The sequence below is a fragment of the Plutella xylostella genome, chromosome 25 (genome assembly GCF_932276165.1).
Source record: "Plutella xylostella chromosome 25, ilPluXylo3.1, whole genome shotgun sequence".
Classification (NCBI taxonomy): domain Eukaryota; kingdom Metazoa; phylum Arthropoda; class Insecta; order Lepidoptera; family Plutellidae; genus Plutella; species Plutella xylostella.
Window position 1 is genome coordinate 458,195 of NC_064005.1, and position 24,393 is coordinate 482,587.

General features: G+C 41.0%; 2 protein-coding genes across 2 annotated transcripts; one reads left to right on the plus strand and one right to left on the minus strand.

The window, feature by feature from the left end:
- Window positions 1-2,927: 2,927 nt before the first annotated feature.
- Window positions 2,928-5,999, minus strand: LOC119691064 (putative inactive tyrosine-protein kinase Wsck). Its single transcript, XM_048630243.1, has one exon. The coding sequence runs from the start codon at window positions 5,809-5,811 to the stop codon at window positions 3,610-3,612; it is 2,202 nt and encodes a 733-aa protein (XP_048486200.1). The 5' UTR covers window positions 5,812-5,999; the 3' UTR covers window positions 2,928-3,609.
- A 6,162-nt stretch (window positions 6,000-12,161) lies between these two features.
- LOC105381962 lies at window positions 12,162-20,636 on the plus strand. The gene is made up of 5 exons (XM_048630367.1): window positions 12,162-12,363; window positions 12,444-14,402; window positions 14,657-14,801; window positions 17,051-17,286; window positions 19,450-20,636. Exons 1-5 carry the CDS (start codon window positions 12,342-12,344, stop codon window positions 19,914-19,916), a joined length of 2,829 nt encoding a protein of 942 aa, XP_048486324.1. The 5' UTR covers window positions 12,162-12,341; the 3' UTR covers window positions 19,917-20,636.
- Window positions 20,637-24,393: the final 3,757 nt, after the last annotated feature.

The window sequence follows — 24,393 nt, forward strand, 5'->3', positions numbered from 1 at the left end:
CATTACTTGTTTTATCTACCCTATACATACCTACTACTCCTACTAGGATAAAAGACCTAGGTAGGTCTAGGATGGTCTGAAGAACTTTCCTATGCTTGAAGATTTTATAATTTCTTAAGGCTAGGTAGACGTGGAATTTCCTACTTACCTCGAGACTGCAAGTTAGAAACGTGGCGCGGTAAGGCCTCTTATGGATCCTCTGTAGATTTAAACAGTTATATTTGGCCACGGCAGATGGCGCTTCCTCAACAGTGCTTCCGTAGCTTATATTCATCTATTGGCGTTATTCTGGATGCTCCGATGATCATTGGATGAAGAAGAAATTAACTTTATACTTACTTATTACTTTCATGGAGAAACGTGACTTATTCTGACATTTACCAATCGCTACCAAATTATGATGTAGAGATATCACGGGTATGTAGTTGGGTTTGTAAAATATGGTAAGTACTACATATCAGTAGGTAGGTACCTCTATATAATTTGTCGTCTGTATTCTCATCCATTTCTGGACCAAGGCCTCCTAAGGAGCGCGCCACAACTGTTACTAGACCCATAGATTTTCATTTGATCATAGAAGTAAATAAACTAATGCTACTTTAGCATTGAATAGTCAAGAACCAGGAAATTATTGTTGTGTGCGTATTCTCTGCATTTCACAGATCGCAACAGACAATGCAAATCTGAGTAGGTACTTAACTATGTGCTGGCGACTAGATGACTCATGCTTGCAAACTGCATTCACTACAAAAGCAAGGTTGACTCTGACATTCCTCCATCGATAGAATCGAACTATTATACTATATCTATAGCTGTTTAATGGATGACGAAATAAAAGAAAAAAATGATAAAATTAATTAAAAAACCTATATTTTCGAATTTTATAAATTAAATAAAGTACTTACAGAAATGAGATTTTATAAAATACCTACATAGGTATTTACCATGGACGGATGGAATGTTACATATTATGTTCAGATCATTTTTGTTTAAATAATATAATTAAGTAGCTAACTTATAAATAAAAAATAATACATCAAGATTTAAAAAACATTGAAATAAGCATGTTTAACTAAATTTTCATAAAGGTATCTTATTAACTTATTATAAACAATTAAAACACTACAAAAACACATTGCCATAAAATACATAGGCACGAGAGCTTTACAGAGTCCTGACCTAAGAGTTATAATCCCCCCACTCCAGAAGAGGGGCTTTTATTTTATAAAAATAATTTAATATGACAATACATTGTACTTTTTGATTTAAGCAATCCACTGTATTGTATTTTATTGTCAATATACATTCATTTCATAAATTTATAAAAGTGGTTAGTATGATTTTGATTTCAAATATAAAAAGAATAAGTAAATAATGATGTTACAATACAATAATTCATAAAAAATCGATGGCTACTGCTATATAAAAACAAAAGGATTGATACTGGTTATTTGATTGTATAGGTACCAGACCTATTAATTTGAACATTTTGTTTTTAAGTTGGCGCCTTGTACCGGAAGAGTGTCACGAGACTCGTGGGCTCCTCGTTAGAGAAGTAAGTACTTATGTTCCTCTCCTCTCTTTGCTCAGTGCATCAATTGAAAGTTCAATCCCTACGATGAAAGCGTGAAATGTGAAAGAGATGAATGAATGGTGAATGACCATTTTTTATATTTATCTAATAATCTTGTAAAGTTGGAATATTTATGATACCTAAGTACTTAATATGTTTTTATAAATGTACCAGACGGGTACACTACATAAATCCGAATCACTTTTTCACGAATATAAAAATAAAGATTTTTTTAAACAACAGATTTATAAAAATTACCAAAGAAAAAAATTCGAATGTTATAATTTCGATGTTTTAAATGTAGGATTTTTATATCGAATGGTTTAAATTTAAATAACGAATCCCGAAGTTTTAATATTCCGAAAACACAAATCCCCGAATGTAACTTATATAACAATTTTTTTTTGCTTCGCTCCGCTTTTCTGCGCTCCGCTTTGTTTTTCGACATCTATGTGCACCTAAACGCTCCTGCTCGCTTTGCTCATCGTCGCACCTATCTTTAGGTTTAGGTCCTAAGGTTTTTAAGGTTAAACACCGTTAAAATCCGAGCAATTGTTTTGCTTTGTTGTGTAACTTAACAACAAATAGTTTTCTATTTAACAATATTTTTACTCTATATTTGAAACGCTCCGCATTGTTTTTCGATATCTACGTGCACTTAACACGCTCATCCTCGCTTTGGTCGTCGTCGCACCTATCTTTAGGTTTTGGTTTTAAAGTTTTTAATTATTATACCTATTGAATTTTTATAAAACGTTATTGCAATATTTTGTAAATTAGGTACATATTCGGTGTTTCAAATTCGGAAAAAAGTTTTTCGAAATTTTTGGGTGTTCTCATACCAGACCCTACAAAATTCTTAAACATCATACTTTGATTTTTTTAATCATTTGAGTAGTTTAATTTAAAGTTCTTATCAATAGTGCATCTTATGTTATTTTCACATTCATAAAAGGTAATACAGATTACTTTTTTGAAAAAATGTACTCCCACGATTTTCTTCTTTGTTAGGAGTCGGTAGGTGAGCGAGATAAATGTATATACACGATAGAGCAAGAGCGAGTCAATGTCAATTATCGTCACTGAACAAAGTTACTCGCGGAGTCTCGGTGAAACTCGGACTCATATTACTCCCTATAGTCTATGTGAGTAAGTGATAAGAAGGTAAATAGTTGTCTCAAGTGAAGAAAGAAAGGAAATATGGGATGAAGTTTCAAAATGTAGGTAATTTAAATTATCGTTTGGCCTGTTTATGAAAGCGGGACATTTTTGCCCTCGCGGGGGACAGCGGGACGCACAGCTTGAAAGCGGGACTGTCCCGCCCAAAGCGGGACGTATGGTCACGTTAGCCATAGCGCAAAAATGCCTTTGTCTTATACATATTAATAATATAATCATTTTTAAGTAATATTATACATATAAGAGGTAAGAACGGTAAGAAACGCAATTTTTTCCCATTGGGTCTGACAAGGAAATAGGATACGTATAGATAAAACACATGTACCACATAAAAATACAATCTCTTGGTTAAATTATGTTGCATGTAAGCTACTCAGGTATGTTACTTATTTTGCATTTAGCTTTTTCCTCGGTCGGAGCCTTTACATTACACAATAAGTTCTAAACGTAAAGGTAACATGCTCTTAAGAATAATAATGGCCAAGAAAATATGATTAGTATGAGTCTTTATGAGTATACCTAATTCTATGTCATGAACACAAGTGTAAATTATAAAACTTCTTAAGTAATAAAATACATTAGTACCTTACTTAATAATATAATGTTAGTAAAAGTAAGGTGTCAGTCCCTGAAAAGAGCACACTTACACTTATTGTTATACATTACTCTACAGTTTACAACTTATGGTCTACTTCATTAACGAATTACGTCAAGGCCTTTATCTTTGGTTACTTATCGTAACTTATAAGTATGCTTGTGCTCATAAAATGAGATTCTAAAATAGTTTCATAAACTGTTACTTAGATACTAGTAGAAATTATAAAAAAAACCTATTCCATATCACGTTTGGAAGGAGGCTACGAGACAATTTCGTACTCTGGCACGTAAGGTTCGAACTCGAAGCCGCTGTAGTGCGTGAAGCTGAGGCAGGCGGCGCCGGGCGCGGCGGCCAGCGCGGCCAGGTCGCGGCGCAGCGCGGGCGCGGCGGGGCGCTCCGCCGGGTCCACCTGCCAGCACTGCAGCGCCACCTGGAACAGCTCGTCAGCCACGTAGCTGGGCTGCGGCGGGCGCACGCCGCGCAGCACGCGCCCCGCCACGTCCGCGCCCGCCGAGTGCGCGTAGGGCGTGGCGCCCACCGCCAGCGCCTCCCACAGCAGCACGCCCAGCGACCACACGTCGGCGCCCGCGTGGAAGCGCGACTGCCGCAGCATCTCGTGCGCCGTCCAGCGCGTGTAGTCCGGCGTCTCGTGCAGCGGCCGCGCGTGCGCCAGCCCGAACCCGGACACCTTGGCCGCGCCGCCCTCCGTCAGACTTATGTTACGACAGCACAACCTCTTGTGGAAAATCTTCTTGCTGTGCAAGTACTCCAGGCCTCGTGCTACATCACAGCATATCTGAAGCAATCTGCTCTCAGGCACAAGGCAGAATTTGTTGTTCTGAAGGTCCCTGTGCCTGCTCTGTATGAGCATCTCTTTCAGGGTCTGCCGGCAGTCCTGCAGCACCACAAACAGGGTGGTGTTGGTCTCACAGATACCAATGAGGGAGATGACATTCTCATGCTCGCTGGTCTTGATGAGCAGGTCCAGCTCCTGCAGCATCAGCCTCTTGTCCTGTTTCTCCATCTCTCTGTCATTGATGACCTGAACCAGCCCGGGAGTGAGGCCACCATGTTGTTGTACTTTGCACTTAGTGAATTTTCCATAGCTGCCAAGCCCAACTACACATGATATGTCAATGTCTATCAAGTTCCTGGGTATGTTCCATAAGTTCCTCTTGATGTTTCCGTAGTAGTCCACTCGTTCATCTTCTTCTTGCAGGAACCCTGCATTCTCTATCTCCACGCACGGCTCACTGAGGCTCAGTGGCATGGACTGGGAGCCGCGCTGTATTCTAGTCAGATGAATCCTTTTCCTCAGTATTATGAGGAGTCCAATACCAATCAACAAGAGAACTACTCCTATAGCTATCCCGGCGCCCAGCGCCACCACCATGGGGGAGACTTCCTCAGGCTCATTTATGTTCAGAATAATTTTCTTACATGATTCAGAATATCTTATTTTCTTCACATGGTTCTTCTCACTGACTATACCTAGGAAGACTCCAATCTCATTGGTCAATAGAAGAGGAGCATTGTAGAACCCATTATATGTGCTTTTATCTCCAATAATGAAGTCATTTTTTATGTCATCTGGGTCAAGTTCAGCCGTGATGTAGTATGGCAGCCCCAGCTCCTGTGCGCGTGAGTAGTTGCCAAGGTTCTCTACTAGGTAGCACTGCTGGTCCAGCTCGATGGACACCACAATCCTGTACATGGACACGGGACCATTCACATTCTTAGCTTCAGGGATGTGTACTCTCATTTCATTTCCTCGCCTTTCCCTAATCACAACATCAGGGGGGCTAGGATCTGGGGTTCCTATTTCAGTTTCCACCTTAATGGTGATGTTGGGGCCCTCCTCATCTTCATTCACAGCAGCCACACTAATGTTATACACCGACCCGGGCTGCAGGTTGGGTAGCTCGGACTTGAGTGTGGTGTTGGGCACGCTCCACTGCAGCGGCATGGGGGTGTAGTCGGCGTAGGTGGACAGCACGACGGCCTGCAGCAGGTAGGCGGAGATCTGCGAGTGCGCCTGCGGGGCGGTCCAGGCGACGCGCGCGGTGGTCTCCGTGGCGGCCAGCAGGCGCAGCGCGCGCGGCGGGCCCGGCGCCGCCACCGCCGTGTCGTACACGCTGGCCGCGCCGCCGCCGCCGCCGCCGCATCGCTGCGTCGCGTTCTTGGGGCAGGCGGTGTCGCACGCGTCCGCCGCCAGCCGGAACTGCCCCGGCACGTTGCCGCAGAAGCACGTGGACTCGTTGCCGATGACCGCGTACTTGTAGTAGTGTCCCTCGCACGCGGACAGGCACTCGTCCACGGCCTGGCCGGTGTGCGGGTTCAGCAGCTCGTCTAGCCGCGCCCGGTAGCACCCGATATAGTCGCCGCGGTCGCCGCTAGTCAACTTCATTACTAAAACTAACAACACTATGTAGCTGGAACACTTCACCCACTGTTTTCCCATTGTTTTTTTGTTCACTGACTCACAACCTGGACATAACAAACAAGGAACAAGTTGACGCAAAGTTTGAGAGAAATGCTAGCGCCAGAGCATTATCTTTCCAAAGATGAACTGTATGTAGTGTTCATTTGAACATACATAAATGTAAATACAACTGCAGGAGTAACAAAAGATTTAACACTGTAATTCTATTCTAGTTTACAATTCAATTCAATTCAATTTTTGTTTTTGTGGCTCTCTGACTGTGTGTGACTAACACTGTCAATTCCGCCAATAACATGTGTTGGAGATTGCATGGTATTTTATTTTATTTAGCCTTGTTTACGGATTGATGTATTTCAGTCAGAGAATGAATATTCTGAAACAAGACAACACAAACAAAAGTTAGTAGATTAATGTTAGTATAACGATCACATGTATTTACATTATTAATTTCGGAGGGGAGGACTGTTAGAGTGTTATGTTGTTAGTTTTAAGAAAAGTTGATAAAATATTTACAAATGAGGAATGGACATAGGTTAGTAGACACTTTACATTAACAGGACGAGGGATTGAAGGAGGTAGGGAGTCGTATATCGAGGATTGGAGTTTTGGACAACTGAAGAGTAGGTGTTCTACTGTGCCTTCGTCCGTCCCGCAGTCGCAAATTGAGCTATCACGGACCCGGATCTTAGCCAAATGGACTGGGCTACACACGTGGCCCAATCGCAGCCGACAGATTGTAGATGTGGTGCGTTTGTCAATATGCTTAGACTTAAAAAACCATGGTCTATTGGGTATTGTTGGTTGTATATCAGCATAATGCTTTCCCTTTATTGATTTTGAAAGATCCCAGGATTTTTGCCAAGATTTTTCAAGTCTTGGCTTGGCAAGTGAGGCAAGATCATGGGCAAAATTTTTATAATGAGTCGGCAAACCAGTTTGGACCGCATTCTTGGCATATGAGTCTACGCGCTCATTACCGACAATACCGCTATGGCCTGGGATCCAAGCCACAGCTACATTGATGCCACGGGTAACGCAGCGGTGTAAACACTCTCGAATTTGAAATATAATAGGGAATTTGGATTTACTTCGAAAAGGGAATGAAATTATGGCGTGTAAGCAGCTCAATGAATCAGAAAAGATAATGGAATTTTGAAGATTATGAGACTCTACATAAAGCAGGGCCTCATAGATTGCTGTAGCTTCACCTGTGAAGACAGAAGACTCGGGAGGGCGTTTGAAACTAAGGATAATCTTGAATTTGGGGATCCATACTGCCAGGCCAGTGTCGCTAGTGTCTGACGGTTTGGATGCATCTGTGTATATGCATAACCAATCTGAAAACATTTTACTTACCAAACAGTTGAAGGTTTGGTCAGCGTCAGGAGAATCTTTTTCCACACCAAAATCGGTGATAATATTTGGTTGAAAGGTAAGGGCGTCATAAGAGGTGCTAAACATAGGGTTAGAGAGAAACGTCACTGTCGTGTTGGGAAGTCTAGAGAATCTGATGAAGCTTCTCAGCAGAAGTGGGACTGTTAATGGGGATTGATTGATCTGAGCGGTAGATAGATGTTGAAGGGTACCTAATTTGTAAAGGAGAGGGTGAGAGGTAAATTGACAGATCTTGTAAAAGAATCTGTCACATAGAAATTGTCTACGGAGAGAGAGGGGAGGTTCCACACATTCCACTTGTAGAGCGTTGGTCGGGGAAGACTTCATGGCACCAGTTATAATGCGCAGACATTTATATTGGAGTTTATTTAATTTTTCTGAAGCAGCCTTATTGCAAGGGTCTAAGATAAAACTCGCATAGTCTAAATGGCTGCGCACCACAGCGTTATATACTAGTTTTTGAGTATAGGGGTGAGCACCCCACCAAACTCCAGACAGGGATCTTAGGACGTTAACGCCTTTTTCACATTTCTGAGCGACGTAATTTAAATGCGGAACACCTGTTAGGCGTGTGTCGAGAATAACACCTAGAAATTTTACCTTGTTGTCAACAGGGATTACATCGTCACCTACAACGATTTCAATATCTGGTACATACCGTTTCTTGGTGAATACCACGCTGGAGCACTTGGCAACAGATAATGAAAGGCCATGCTCGTGCAACCAGTCAGTTAGATATCTCATGGCTAGGTTCAGAGAAACATTAGCTTCGCTTATTGATGGGCTAGCAAAGTATAACGCTATGTCATCGGCATACTGCAAAATTTCGCAAAAACAGTTTACAGACTGTTCCAGGTCATGAGTGTATATGTTATACAGGAGTGGACTTAATACTGAACCTTGGGGAAGTCCTTTCCATACAAGTTTAGGATTGTCAATGGATGAATTTGGGCACTTAATATAAATAAGTCTCTCCGCGAGGAGGTTGCATATTAAACGGGTCAGCCTCTCAGGGATACTCAGATGTTGCAGTTTCTGCCTGAGTATTGGAAGGAGAACGTTATCATACGCAGAAGCCACGTCGAGGAAAACACCTACCAGATATTCTTTCCTTTTGAATGCAGTCTGGATATCTGTGACCAGAATACCCAGACTGTCTAGTGTACCCATACCCTTTCTGAATCCGTATTGAGACTTAGCTATGAGGTTTCTATTTTCGACCAACCATTCCAGTCTAGTTTTGATCATATGTTCCGTTATCTTAGATAAAACAGACGATAAGGCTATTGGTCGTCTAGAATTGGGATCATTTGGATCTTTGCCGGGTTTTAAAATAGGCAATACTATCTGTTTTTTCCATGAATCAGGGAGAGCCCCATATTCAAAGAAATAATTTGTTAACTCTAAATAGAAATGCTTGACTCTGGAGCTCGACTTAGAGATAAAGGAATATGGAATGCCATCAATGCCCGGAGACGAGTCTCTCAAACCATGGATAGCAGATTCCAATTCCTCAATTGAGAATGGGGAGTCTAAACTATGTGAGGATGGGAGAACAGAAGGAGGCAGAGGAAGATAATCAAAGTTTGGAACAAATGGTGGAGCCAGTCTGTCAGAGAAATCATCCAGCCAAACCGCAGGATCGTTGGACAACACATTCTGTACATTTAAGGACCCACGAAATATTCTTATTTGTCTCCAAATGATGGAAGCAGGAGTCATAGGAGAGAGGTTTTCGCAGAATCTGATCCAACCTTGCTTTTTTTTCTTTAATAATAGCCTTCTAGTACGGGCTGCACAACGCTTATATTCAACAAAATTTTCTGGGCTCATTGCAACCGAATAAGCATCTTCTGCATCATTTCGCTGTTTAATTGCTTCTGTGCATTCAGAGTCCCACCAAGGAGGGGAGACCCTTGAGCGTCTTTTTGATTTTGTTGGCTTAGAAGAAGATGTTAGTGCGTTTTCAAACTCAGAATAGTTGTTCATAAAGTTATCTGGAGAACAAGGGGGGATCAGATTGACTTTATTTTCGACAGACTCAACAAAACTCTGCCACGCTTTTTGGCTCACCTTGTATCTTGGAAATGGGTTAAAATTTGGAGTAAAAGATGGTCTATTGGATATAGTGATGTCGATTGGGAAATGGTCGCTACCATAGGTATTCGGGAGGGCCCGCCAAGACATTAATGTAGCCAGGGAAGGAGAACAGATGGAAAGATCGACAGCACTCTTAGGATTCTGAGAGGGGAGAACGCGACGAGTAGGAGATCCGTCATTTAGTATACAGAGGTCAAGGGAATCAAGCATTTCTATTATTTCAATTCCAAAACTGTCACTGTGATAGGAGCCCCATGATACATGGTGTGCATTAAAGTCACCCATGATCAAGAATGGCCCCGGTAGAGAGGAAATAATATTAAAAAAGGGAGGGAGAAGGGAAGGATGGGGATCTGGGAAATACACGGATACAAATGTAATGTTTAGAGCTCTAAGAGCCACCACATTAAATCCATACCCGTGTGCAGGGATGGGGAGAGAGGAGTAGACAATGGAGCGCTTCACAAACAAAGCGCAGCCTGCATACCCGTCGTCTCTGTCGTCCCGCAAACAGGAGTACCCTGGCACCCGGAATCGGGAACCCGGCAAGAACCATGTCTCCGAGACGGCAGCGACGACAGGTTGAAGTTTATCAATCAAGAGTAAAAGTTCAGATTTTTTACGATTCAGACTCTGGGCATTCCACTGAAGGATTGGTGTCAGAGCCATTTGTGAAATGGTAGAGAAGTTTGAGTTTATTGGCAACGTTGGGCGGTAGGGTTGTATCATTGAATTTTGATACGATGCATATAATTGAGGAAATCAATACCTCTAGAAGGTTATCATTAGGAGTTATTGGGAGTGTAGATGTTGAAATAGAGGAAGAGGGAGAGTTATTATTGAGGGCGCAGCCATTAGGAAGAGAAGATGAAACATCAGCAATTAGGCTGTTGTGAGCTTGCTTATCATAGCTCTTACCAAGGGGGGCATGGGGACGCCTTTGGGTGAATACCGTTTTCCTGTATGAGGTGGTCTGTGATGGGGGAGAGGCTGATGGTAAATTTTGTGTAGAAGATGGAGATTTGGCAACTTCTGCGTATGGTTTCCTACTGCTAGGGACCTTGGCGTTTGCTTCGGAGAAGGAAATATTGTCTTGAGACATAATCAATTTTACAAATTTTTGCCTAGACTGCTCAGGGCAGTTTAGGTTTGTTGAGAAATGCCTGCCGGAGCAGTGTAGGCATGAAGCATTTTCTTGGGATATGGTGCAATTTTCACCATCATGTGGTTGAGCACAACGGTAACATCTGGGCTTGGAACGGCATTGTGCCTTCACGTGACCAAAACGGCAGCAAGCTCTGCATTGGATGGTGGGGAATTTATAAGGCTCTACAATGACTGTCGCTTTGTACGAGTAAATCTTTTCTGGTAAGACTTGACCTCTGAAAGTGATGACTACTGTTTGAGTTGGAATCCAGGAAACCTTTCCATCACTGTCTTTATTCTTCCTACTGAATCTCCTTGCTCTTAGCACATGACCACAACCTTGGGGAAGATCAAGTGAGTTCACAAATTCATCCATTGACAAGTCCCGTGGAACATCTTTACATACACCCATCCTGGTGATGCTGTATGTTGGGATGCCTACCTTGTATCCATTTTCATTGAGCAGTGGATCTTGCATAAATTTGTTTGCGTCAGCTGCAGTGCAGAATTCGACAGCTACTCTGTTTCGACCGACTACTTTAACTCCGTCACGGGTAATATTGGCAATTTTGTTTTTATGTAGAAACTGGCCGAATTTGATAGCTTTTAGGGAAGTACCTTGAGAGGGGGATGACTCTAGTCTCGAAACGTGGACAATAAATGGTCCTACATCTTGCAATTCGTACCTTTTGTTGTTTTCGTTGAGGCTAGGGTGCGTATACATCGACTGGATGGATGCAGACGCAATTTCTGGGTCCGTGATAACTCTTTTTCCTGAGTCAGTAATTGGCTCCTCATGGGGGCGCTTACGGCTTGATTCCTGAGGGGTTTCAGGGAAGAGTGGTGGAGAAGGAGGAATAGGAGCAGGGCCGGGGTCCGGCGGCGGGTCCGGGGGGCGGTCTACGTCGTGCTCCATCTGGAATTATCCAGATGGAGCAGAAATAGGTAATAACTACTACTTACCCAGACACAGGACACACAAACCAACACCAGAACAACACAATCTCGGTCGGAAAACACTAATAATGGCTGTAATTTGAAAAAATCCAAAACCACGTGCAGTCAACAACAACACGAAAGCGAGAATCAAGTTTACAAGTTTGATCAATTTGCTTTTCGTTCCGTTTGTCGTCAAATCTAATCTAACCAAATTCATAGACAAACTAAAACGTCATTTAACTTTTTAATTTATATTTTTTTATGTAGGCCACAGACTCTTCCAAAGACAATTTAAATGGACTCTTCTTCGCGAAGTTTGGATACAAAGGAGCGAAGCGACAGCGATGCCGATATTATTTCGAGGTTTGCGGGGTAAGTAGGCATTAGCAGTGAAATCTTTAACCTTACCTTTACCAGCCCCCGTATTGTGTAACTCCGAGTGGGGTTGGTTGGTATAAAATGGCTGACAACTTAGAACATTATTAATTAATGACTTTTTACTGACTTATCTGATTTCACAGACGTTTATGTTGAATGTAAGGATATATTGGTAGGCTTCTTGCATATTTCTTTCACTAAGATTTTTCGTGTTTTCGGTTAATAAGTCTCTAAGTTGATACCAATTATCACCGGTTGCTAACTCTCAAAAAGTTACAAAATACGGGGGCAGTTAACCTTTCTCTTCAAATAATAATTAACTAACAAACTACCGGCAGTCCTGAGTCCTCTGAAGTACTGTCCGACTCCAACTGCCTAAAATGCTTCTTCTGAGTGGTAGAAGAAGTTATTCTATTTCTCCATGATCAAAACGTCATTGTTGCGTCAGTGACGTCAGTCACTCAACCGTCAAAGTTTGTTTTGGAAATTTGAAAAATAACGTGTTTACTGAACTGAAATTGTAATTCATGATACTTTAATAAAATAAAGGCTTAAAAAGTTTGGCTGCTGTGGCTCATTTTTCTACTAACATGTCTACAAGATCGGGAAAACGTGAGTATTCATATCTGTGACTTAGTACCGATTTCACCAGTTATTCAATTCAACTCCAAACATGTTTTGTAATATTTCAGGAATACACAAGTCCTTTCACGAAAACATACTTAATGGGGACGGAAATGCAGATAATAAAATCGAAAGAGCGACCAGGAGCCGTCGTTTGAAGGAAAACTGCGATGCTTTAAACATCAGCTTACCTAAAGTTAAAAAGAATTATGTGAGCTACCCATCCGAGGATGCTGAAGCGACGGCTGCGGCGCCCGCGGCCGATGCGGACCACGGCGCCTCGCGGACAGCAAGGAAGAACGCGCTAAAAGAGCAAGATGCCAATGTAACAACAAATACCTCTGACAGTGAATCTAAGAAGAATACAGTTGTGAGGAAAACTCGTCGCACCCGGCGGTTCAACGACCCCGCTGAGGACGCCCACTCGGACTCCACTGTCCCTGACGCCGGCGTCATCGAAGTGCCCACGAAAAAAACCAAGAAAGGTAAGAAGAATAAGCAAAAAGTGAACATTGAGGAAGTTGTCGACAAAGAAAAAGAAAATGAGGTGGAACCGGCGCAGGCGCAGCCAAAACAAAAGAAGAGTAAGAAGAAGAAGAAGGGAGCAAGGAACTCCACCTCCATGACTATTGAAGAAGTTGTCCCACAGGAACCCAGCGGGAAACTGAAATCCCTCAACAACACAAATACTTCCATTGAGTCATTCCACAGTGCTGCTGGCAGCCCCATCAATGGTGTGACTGACAATCAGTCTACAAAACTTAATGGCACATTTGAAAAAACTACAACAGAAAATAAAGTTTCCAAAAATCTGGATTCAACATTTGAAAAAGCCTCTGAAACTCTGTTGACTAGTATTCAAGGTAAAAAAATTAAATCCACAGAGAAATCATCTAAGAGGAAAAGAAATTCCAGTGCTGTGAGGGCTTCTGAAGCTGAAGTAGAACAAGACAAGCTGTCTGTAAGCGATGACCAGCCAGGACCGGAACTCAACTCCTCCAAGAGGAAGAGAAAGTCAAGTGTTGTAAACAACAAAAATGCTACTTTTGATAAAAGCTCAGAGGCTGACATTGCTGGCGATGTCCCGGTGCTGCTGAACACCACCTTTGATAAAGACTTAGCAGCAACACATGAACCAGTTGTAAACACAACATTTGATAAAGATGAACCAACAACGGAAGCTGTGGCTAATACAACATTTGAGAAGGAAGGCAAGAGTCAACGCAAATCTCTCCGCATTTCTAATGTTTCTGAGAAGCTCTCTACAAGTGTCACGGTCCAGAACAGCACATTTGATAAATCAGACACTACAAAGAAAACAGAAAAATCAATTGACACAACATTTGACAAATCATCAGACAACAAAACCTTGGACACCAAACTGAACTCTACTTTTGACAAAACTGAAACTACTAACAAACTGTCTTCTGTCTCCAAATCCTCCATCATCAGCTCAGACAACTCACATGAAATTGTTAACTCCACATTTGACAAAACAAATGAAAACATATCCCGAATCAGCATCACAGACGATGACTCCACCACAGAGAACATCCTGAATGCCACCCCGGTGCTTATTGAGAGCTCCATGGAGACTTCAGACTTGTCTGAAGACACCCCACAGCCATCTAAACCAGTGTCCCCACCAGCTCTGCAGCGAGAAGGAACATTTACCAAAGACGGACCTGACCCAATCATCATTGACACGAAAAGTCCTAGGGCATCCACTGGACCTGTGAGAACTCCCATAAAAAGAAAGATGTCTCTGCCGTCTCCTGGTTGCACGCCATTCCACTCCAACACTAAAGCATCCAGTAAAGAGAAGAGTGTGTTGCTGAACGTGACGCGGTCCATAGAGAAGGCGCGTCGGTCGTCGCTGGCGGACCCGACGTCGCTGGCGGGCCCGGCGCGCGCGCGCGTGGCGTTCTGCAGCCCCGTGGACCACCCCGCGCTCGACACGCACCGCAAGAGCAAGGTCATCAAGTCCAGCATGAAGGGATCTAATAAGAGCTTCTTGTTTGAAGATGGTAAGACTGTTTTTGTATATTTTTCTTTTATAAATACTATTTTTGGTAATTTTTGCACCTTCGCAGGTGCTCACATAAACATTCCTAATTTATTTACACACAGTCTGGAGTGCCTTACTATGGTTTTACCAAAATATCTAATTAGTGAGTTACTCCACTAGCCCTTCATCTGTTGGCACCAACAATACGACCATTGTCTTGTTCTATCATAACTTACATCCTGAGTCCTCACCTAATGCCTACCCCCTCTCCAGGCCCGGCGCCGCGCCCGGCCGGCCGCAAGCGCTCGTTCACGCACGGCGACGCGGACGAGCGCTGCGTGAAGCGCACCCGCCTCGAGCAGTCCGTGGAGCGCCTGTCCCGCCCGCGCGCTGCCCCGCCAGGTATGTCACGTCACTAGTAGACAACAGAAGGGCTAGCACGGGGCGCTATTAAGATGTGATAAAAGTTATCTATCGCGATCGCTCTTGAGGCTGCGCAATGTGATTGAGCGCGATGGAAAACTTTTGTCACGTCTTATATGCGCCCCGTGCTACCCCTTCAGCTGTGTGCAGCTGGACGACGCAATGGTGTAGTAGTTAGTGACCCTGACTGCTATGCCGAAGGTCCCGGGTTCAATCCCGGCTGGGCAGATATTTTTACTCGGGTCTTGGGTGGTCATATTGTATACAATATAACTGTATTTATCAATGTAGGTTTGTAGGTATCTGTGTAGATAATTACATCAGCTGTCCGAAACCCATATTACAGGCTCTGCCTAGTTTGGGGTCCGATTCTGGTGTGTGAGATATATATTATTTTCAAATAGGATTGTCCCAAAGAGTGCCACATCATTCTCTCCCTCCATGGACGGCTTCATATAACCACTCTTTTCTCATGTTACTATAATTATAGTACCTATTTCTGTAACGTTTAACAGCTAACTAATAGAGCAATAGAAAATTTTACAATATTATTTGTTGAATAAGGAACTAATCATTAGATATAAATATGTAGGTTGATGACACGTAGCGGATATCTTTAAATTATAAATGATGCCGAAATCGATAATCAGCTCTATAAAACTCAAAAGATACAGACTATACAGAGTGGTATAACGATAAACAGGCAAATGATAACTGATAACACTATTCGGTTCTGGCTCTTTATAACAATAGCCAGACTCTTAGTTACCTACTTTATCGACTATTGTTAAACTAAAACCATGGTTGTTTTATCGAGTTTTTCACCATGGTGAAAACATTCAAATGATTATCCAGTCAGCAAGTATATGTATGAAACTTGCTGACTGCCTAGGGCCCAGGGTGAGCTTGAGACTCCTTTCTTGCGTCATTGTTGGGCAGGAATACAATGTACCTATTGCAAAGTCTATCCTAAGACTACCGTCCACCATGCAACATTCTCCGCCCAGCGCGCATCCTGCCGCAATTAGCTCCTCGTATCATTACAGCGCGCGGCCGCCGTGGCTAATACCGCCACACGTGACCACGCAGGGTAGGCGGCTACACGGCAAATCTATTTGATATAATGCTTCAAGTGTCCTGTACTATATGGAATCAGACTCAACGGGGTTATACCTCCGAGTATTTCGGGGCAAAATAAAAAATCTATATGACTATTACGGCCGCGGCCGTACTCATGCTGCCGCCTTATTCGTGAGCGAAATTTTCATATTATTTATCAGCGTGTACCTAGGACGTTTTTGTTAGTATCCTGATATTGAAATCCCAGCCAGCCCCACTCATTAGATACGGCCGAAACGGTCATCCATGGTGCAGCCAAAACTGGTCTCTAATTGGTTCACTGAAGCGCAATATTGCCTTTGTATTGTTTTGATTGGCTATCCGTGTGCGCTCGGTACCTCTAACAAAGCCTAACAATGATATTGTGAAATCCCCTCTCAAATATTGTGGAAGTTAGCTAGATAGATAGGTATAGGTATACCTAAAGAGAGAATTCGTTTGGCGAGTCATAGTGTGACGCATTTAGATGACACTCCAATGAGACATTCCGGTTTGGCTATTTTTCCAGTCATTTATTTCTTATAAGAATTCACGCATGATCAGCCATGATATTAAAATTACCAGCATATTAGATCAATCTTTTACTGTCTAAAGTCGTAAGTCTCCGAAACTTCCAAAAGCAAGCAAATTATCTGTTTTATTTGTGCCAACCTGATTCTGCCTGATGTTTGCTGCATGAATGATGATGATAGGTACAAGATTGGTTTGCAGAGTAGACTCTGAATGATTCGTTACACCGCTACACAATGATAATGATAAGGTGTCGGTCACATCGCGAGCCCTCGACTCCGAGACGAGTGTTGTTGTTATGAGGCTGATAGATAACATTGTCATGACTCAGTTAGATTTTAGATTACTATGATTTGATATGTAATCAAATTCATTTGAATTTTAATGGGTGGAATAGTAGGAATTACGAGAATGTGGTTTGTCCAATTGTCCTTTTCCGAATCGTGTCGCTGTCAAACACTTCAGCTGATCTAGGGTTTGTCACCTTGGTGAAAAGATTAGCCGCTCAGAATAACGCACAAAAATTACAATTTATACGTCAGATGGGTTTGGTGTACCCATGACTTAGTAAATTTTCTCTCTCTCTCTGCTTATACTTTCCTAAAAACAATTATTTTTCTCTACAGCAGCGACGGCCGCCCCGCAGACAACACCCTCGAAGGCGCGCCCGCCCACGCCCAAGGCCAAGTCTGAGACCAAGGCGCGCAAGCTGCCCAACTTCGCCGCCCTGCACCAGCGCCAGTTCCACAAGATGGAGTCGCTGGACGAGTGCCAGGAGCGGAAGCGGAAACGCGCGCGGCAGCTGCTCGTGCCCACGGGCAAGCTGACCGTGCTGGACCGGAGCCCCAGAGGTAGGCTGAAGGGTTATTGGACTTATTGGGCGCTTCTTTGTCATGGGCATAAACTATCTTAGCTTCGAATGGCCTGAAGCTAACAAACCAACAAATCCGTTGCACGCGGGTTTTACATCAGGCCACATGTACGGTAAGCTGTATAAGTAGCTAGTAGTACACTTCTGTACCTTGTCAATGAATTGGATGAAATTGATAGGCTGTTTCAGATCGACAAGGTACAAAAGTGTATAGCTACTTATGTAGCTGACTGTACCTATTTCCCAATGGCATCGGGAGCAGACACAAGGCCTCAAACACGCACAGCTATCAGCTACTTACTAATTGTATGATATTGTCCCATGAGAATTTGGAGCGTAATCAACAACTCTACCGGGACAATTCCTAGTAAATTAACTATATAAAAAAAAACACGCACTCACGCCTTGTACTAATGTACTCCCTTGCGGGGTAGGCAGAAGTGCATTGCTGCACCCACTTTTCGCCAGAGTGTTATGTTAGTCCCAATGTAATAGGGGGCGGGCCTATTGCCATTTTACGGGCACATCCAAGACCCGAGAACAAATATCTGTGTTTAAACAAATATCTGCCCCAGCCGGGAATCGAACCCGGGACCATCGGCTCAGTAGTCAGGTCACTAACCACTACACCATTCGGTCGTCTAACTAAAATAAACTATATGTATAGTTATTATTCTGTGATATTGTTGTGATAGATAACAGTAATTTTCCATAGTTTCGGCAGAGCGCTTCCGGTTGACAGACATTAAATTGTTATGGTATTACGTAAACATACATAAAATAATTAATTACTGCTGTTTTACTATGTTTACGACGAACCAAACAACCGGTGCAGTGTGAGTGACTCATACGAGCTGCATAACCAATTAAACTTACACGACTAGTTACCTACGAACCTAGGCTAATGCATTATACTAATTACATAGTTTTTTGTAGTAAACTTGTAGTAGGTGTAAGTTTATTTATTAATTGTTCTACTGGAGTGAGATATCAGCGTTATACCTACTTATAGGTGCTTCTGTACTTCTAAGTATTTATACATTTATTATAGATTTTTCGCATTGCTAATCAACCTTGTATACTTACCAAAAACTGAATTTTCCTGATCATAATATACTTATTATACATGTTTGAAACCTCAATACACATTAGCAAGCTGTATATCTATCACGAAAATGATTATGAAAATAAATATTTAGATTATAATGGAGTATGCAAGAAATCTACTATTATCTAGAATGCAATAAACACTAATATTTATTTCCGATAATGTTTGAAATTCACAGAATGTATTATCACGATAATCCAATAAGCACGTGTTGATACCTTCGAATGATTGATGATTTTAGTTTCCACATAAATTTAATATTTTTGACATCTTCACCGAAAATATCGTAACTATGAAAGGTTGAACCGATTTTAAAGAAGCGTAGCAGTGTTATTATATGGGCTAAGAATGCTCGATATCTTTATAAATTAATATTTTGAACGGGCACATTCGTTTGCGCAGGTATTAATTTGACCTGATCCTTTAATAAGGTGATAGAGGAAGGCAGTCGATTGAACCCTATAATGCATTATCCGAAGCTTACCATTTCTAAGATATTTATAAGTAATATTTAAGTTTTTTTTAGTTCTTACCAAAATTTTATTTTCTTAAATCGAGATTAGACACTTTGGTGCCGTTCACCCTAGGTGACTAACCAAAGCTTTCGCTGAAGCAATATATAACATAATTATAAATATATATTTTTTTAATATACCTTACTTAACTACCCACACTACATTATAAAGATCATCTGCAACCCCATCGATTGCTAACAATGTGAGCACGAAATGCGAACACCTTTATGCACAAGGGAACAAGTGCCACAATCCCACGACGCAATCTACAATGTATTTCATGACCTCCACATGACAGGTGTTGCGTTTTCGTTTTATATGCCCTCTTTATGTACCTTTATATTGGTGAGACTTATGGAAATAGCTCTGTTATTTATGGAATAAAAGAAGGGTCATAAAAAGTATGTTTCGCTAGGAAACCTTTGTGACATAAAGTATCTATTGAATACGATTTGACTACATGCCTTGTCACAAGTTTTATCTTATGTTATTGAATTTAAATAATACTTGTCTTCCGCAGTGGCCGCCGCAGACCCGACGAGCGCGCTCAAAGACAAACCCGCAGACACCAAGAAAACACAGACCCCCACCAAAACCAAACCGGAGCCCGCCAAGTCTTACACGAGGTTCGGATTCAAACTGAACCTGGACGTCAACCCCTTCAGCATCCCCAGCAAAAACCCTCCCAAGGAAACCGCGCCTAATGGTGTGAAAAACCCGGCTAAAGATAACCCACCTAATGGTATCAAGAACCAGCCTAAGGATAATCCTTCTAACGGCATCAAGCGGCCAGCGACCCTGCCCAGTCTCACAGGAGCGGTGGTGCGGAAGGAGGCGGCCAAGCAGGTGATCATGCGGGAGAAGTCTGTGACGACGCTGCGGGAGCGCCGCGGCGCCGCGAGGTGCGACACGCGGACCGTCATCAAGGGGGTGCGGACCAACCGCCGCTTCGAGCTGCAGATGCAGTCACGGAATATACATGGTTGAAGTGTGTTGGTGGTCAACGATAAAAGGAAGGACTCAGGGGTGTCTAATAACAAAGTGAAGCTACTTAGGTAAGCCTATTGCCTTGTTTGTAGAGGGTTTGTGGTATACACACACAGCTACCGCTACACGGGTTATCGACGTCGATAAATGATACAATATCGCTAGTCGCCATAAATACGGCACTATGATTGGTGGAACGTTAATTAAACGAGTTTATCTACGTCGATATGGAACTTGTGTAGCGGCCACAGGTAGGCTGGTCGGTCGCGAGTCTATGCTTTCTAGAAGATAGACGACATGAACCACATTAAAAGAATAAAAAATTGGCTTCACTTGATGTTAGACAGCGCGGAGTCGTTTTGTTTTGTAAGTCATTGATAGAGGTCTACTGTAGCTGACCCCTCCACCGGTGTAGTTCGTTGAGCGACCACGGGGCGGCGCTGTTACGGAGGTGTTGTTTTAAATTATGGTTATGAAATGTTTTTGTTGCTAATAGATGTAGAAATTATCAAGATGGTGAAAATGTGCATTTATCCGTAGATGTAGTGTGATACGTCTATATCACTAACAATTTAATTATGAATGTACCTACATGGCATATTTAAAGTACCTAAGTGGGGAACAGTTTTGGTTAATGAGTTTTTAATTATACTAATACAACGACAGATTTTATTATACTTAAGACTAATTGATGTCAGTTACAATAGCGGCACAGAACCGCAAAAATTGCGTACACAGGAGGAGCCCAACGAATTGGGCGATAGAGGGCTGATGATAATGATGATCAAAACTAACATAACTTACAAAAAAATATTGAACCCCTAGGAATATACGAATTACTCATTTACAATACTAAATTACTTATCATAAGTATCTTCCTCTGTTTCTGTCCTGTTTTTTTTTTGCTTTAGCTATATTTTCAGTAAATCACGATTTTCTTCTTCAGTACTCTATGGGTAATTTGTATAAACCTCACTACTGAGGGGTTACTACGAATACTTACTCCCACTAGCAACTATTCGTGGGTTGGAATATGTCACCATTTTACTAATATCTCGGTTATTTTTTACTCTTATTTTTATTACTTTGTAAAGTGACCTTAGGGATGAAGCAACTTTAACATTTTTAAGAGAGCTATTTTAATATTCGTTAGCTTTAGAATAGATTTACACAATCGTGCAACATTTGTAAATATTAACATTAGTTCGTAGCAGTATTATTTTTAACTATTTTCTAGGGCATTGACAATGTTTCAAGTGCCATATTTTGTACCTAATCATGTGTATACGCAGTTAACCAGTTTGGAAATGGAATAAAACTGACTTTTGTAGTCAACTGGGGTTTTAATTTTATATTTAGTTCCGCACTCGCTATAAAACTAACCACAGTTCTTTAAGTAACTTGAACCGCAAGTGTCAGGAAAGTTTTATAAATTTGTATAATCCCAAACATATTTTTCGGATAAATACCGAACGAAGCTATGTTTCATTCAGGTAAGTAAGTACTACTACTTCTTTAAAAAAAATTGAAATCAATAAGAAAGTCTTTACACAAAAAAATATATCGATCAGTAGAAAAGCCCACTTATTTCCATGCAGCGCGGGGGGCGCGGGTAGCCGTTGAACCCGCAAGGTCGCGCCGCCGCCGCCGTCCGCAGCCGCGATCGATCTGATGCGTTTTTCTACTCGTCACACTCAATTACTTTTGGATCACCTACTTTATGCCTAATTAATAGGTAAGAAGGTACACATTTATTTCTATTATTTAATTAATTATTATGGCCGGTACCTAAGGTTTTTGTACTTATGTAAGTTTGTCAGACAGTGCCATGTTTTCTCGCTATTTTGTGGTTACAGAGCGGAGGCCATAAGCAAAACTTCATGGTCGCAGCGCTTTAGTGAACAATCGCTGGTTGTCAGAAGGTTGAATTATAACGTTTTCCTTAACTGAGTGACTAATGCGGCATATAGAATCATGTGTTTCCTCCAACGATGAAAGGAGGCTGGCATAATCTCCAATCTTGTCTCCGGGATTCGAACCTGGGACTAGCACATCAACCCACAGTCACTATATCGAACGTAAATTTTGCTATCGATGCTGATAAAGGGAAATTCTGTTCTGATAAGCATTGGATATAAAATGACGTAAGCGCCGATTACTCACTTTTTGTAATACCTGTAACAATGGATTCGATCGGGCTTCGTTCACTTGATGATATTTATTATTTTATCTCCGATTATTATTTTAGTTTCGATATTCTGAAAACACTCAGCTAAACTAATAGGGAAAAGTCACACAGTAAGTAGGTCAATATTTAAGTTAAAGTATTGTAGTAAAATATGCAATTTATTCGATCCTTCCTCGTACTTATATACTTATAATACAGAAGGGAAAACGAAGGTGTCTAGCTCGGTATGCATCAGCAGGCCATTGTGTGGAAGTGTCATGAAAGCTGTGACGTCACGGCGCGCTTATCAGGCGTTGTATTGTCCGCGCGCACCACGGCCGCTCGCCTCGCTGTCGCAATACGAGATACAACTACTTATCTATAGGTAGGTAGGACTAGCACTGTTGAAATTTCATTAGTAATTGAGACGACGAACCCGATATAATAAACAGTCTGACTTTAACACGTGCAGGTAAATTGAAATAGTGACCAGTGGTAGCGACCGTAGGAGGACCGAAGAGTATGGCGCTGCTTAGAAGATCTAAGTACATATTTGAATGTAGTGGACGAAACTACTGTCTGATGATGATAATTATGTATCATAATATTTGTTTCTTATCATGTATAATATACATTAAAATTAAATTTGCACTGCCTTCTACGCTACCTGACACATATTTACCATTGTACCTTGCGTTTTTATTTACATACAATAATACAAGGTTGCCTTTAAAAAATCGCTATCAGTAATAAAATACATTACATTAGACATTAGGAAAAGGTCTAACTTTGCCCTGTTTGTGTAAACAAATACTAAGTGGTCATTTGAAAATTTAATTTTATAGATTTATTTGATTTGACGCTTAATAACTGTAAAAGATTAATAAGCAAAACTAAATTTGTAAGTGCCAAAGTTTATTGTATTAAAATAATGTCTACATAATGTTGCTAAGTACATGATTATACAAATGCAGTTACATTCTCAGGCACCTAAATAAACATTGAAATCTTAGATCAAAACAAGAAATAAATAATGTAGTTAAGTAGGTATAAATACTTAAGGCAGGTACTTATAATCTTTTGGTTCATTAGAGATAAAAAGTATGAAGCTCATTCTGTGAATATTATTAAATTATGTAAGTATGTAGTTAATAGTTATCTTTGATTTGATCTAAGATTTATTTAATTAGGAAAGTCTGCTATATTTTACAAGTAATTACAAAACAATATATTTCATCCAATAGGTATATTTTTTCCTATAGATGGCGCCCCGAAACGTTTTTTTTAAACAGGTCACAGTTTAGTCTTCCTCCTTTAGTATGAAATTTTGCTTGTTTGCTCCTAAATTTCAAATGTATATTACAGTAACGCCATAGACCTATGTAGGTAGCCATTTATCCTGCTATCGAACCTATTTACTTATTGTAAGTAGTAGAAAAGTAAATATAGCCTACTTTCCCTTTATTTGAAAATCTTAGTTCTCTAACTAGGTAGTTTAGCACAAGAATTAATTTAAAATAAGTCATGTTGATCCGTCCCTGCATTTAAATAAATATTTTTATTAGGACAATGGTATTAGTTACGTATAAAAAAATAACTTTATTGCATTGTACCTACCTACCTACCTAATCACATTAAATTATTTTTATTGCGATAAGTGAGATACTTTAAGATAATTCAAACTGAAACTGAAGGTAGGTAGGTAGTAGATACGTAATGTAATGCCTGACCGGACCAACAATTAAAATCATACTCTCTACTCACACCTCCTATCGTCACACATGTTGGCTCCATTCAACAAAATTAAAATATAGTAAATATTTCAACACTTAAACCCAAGGAAAACTTGATTATTTATAATATCTTACAATTTATTTACACGGAAATTATACAGAAACACTAGTTATATAAAGGCAAAGGTATTTGTCGTAGAAAATCGTTTAGGAAGTGGCAAAATAGAACAGGAAATTCCGGTACCTACCTACTTACCCATACTACTCTCAAAATAGTATTTATTTAAAAAATCACAAAAGATACTAATAGGTACTTACCCTACTTTAGGTTGACCACTATTATACTTATGTATAAGCTTTTAATTTGTTATTAGCATCGTTAATCATTATTTTATTAGATAGGTACATTTTACATCCAAATTAATGGGTATATAGGTAGGTACCAATATTTCAACGAAACTAAGTATTATACATAATGCATACTTACATATGATGGCAAATTTTAATAAATCAGCAAACTAAAATTCGGTAAGTATAGGTACACTTAAATATAATAAAAATCACAACATACCTATTG

Bases quoted from the DNA above. Each gene is read 5' to 3' on its own strand.
- LOC105381962 (XM_048630367.1), top strand. From the start codon at position 12,342: ATGTCTACAAGATCGGGAAAAC. The intron at 12,364-12,443 runs GTGAGTATTCAT...GTAATATTTCAG, and splicing joins GTCTACAAGATCGGGAAAAC to GAATACACAAGTCCTTTCAC. The intron at 14,403-14,656 runs GTAAGACTGTTT...CCCCCTCTCCAG, and splicing joins GAGCTTCTTGTTTGAAGATG to GCCCGGCGCCGCGCCCGGCC.
- LOC119691064 (XM_048630243.1), bottom strand. From the start codon at position 5,811: ATGGGAAAACAGTGGGTGAAGTGTTCCAGCTACATAGTGTTGTTAGTT.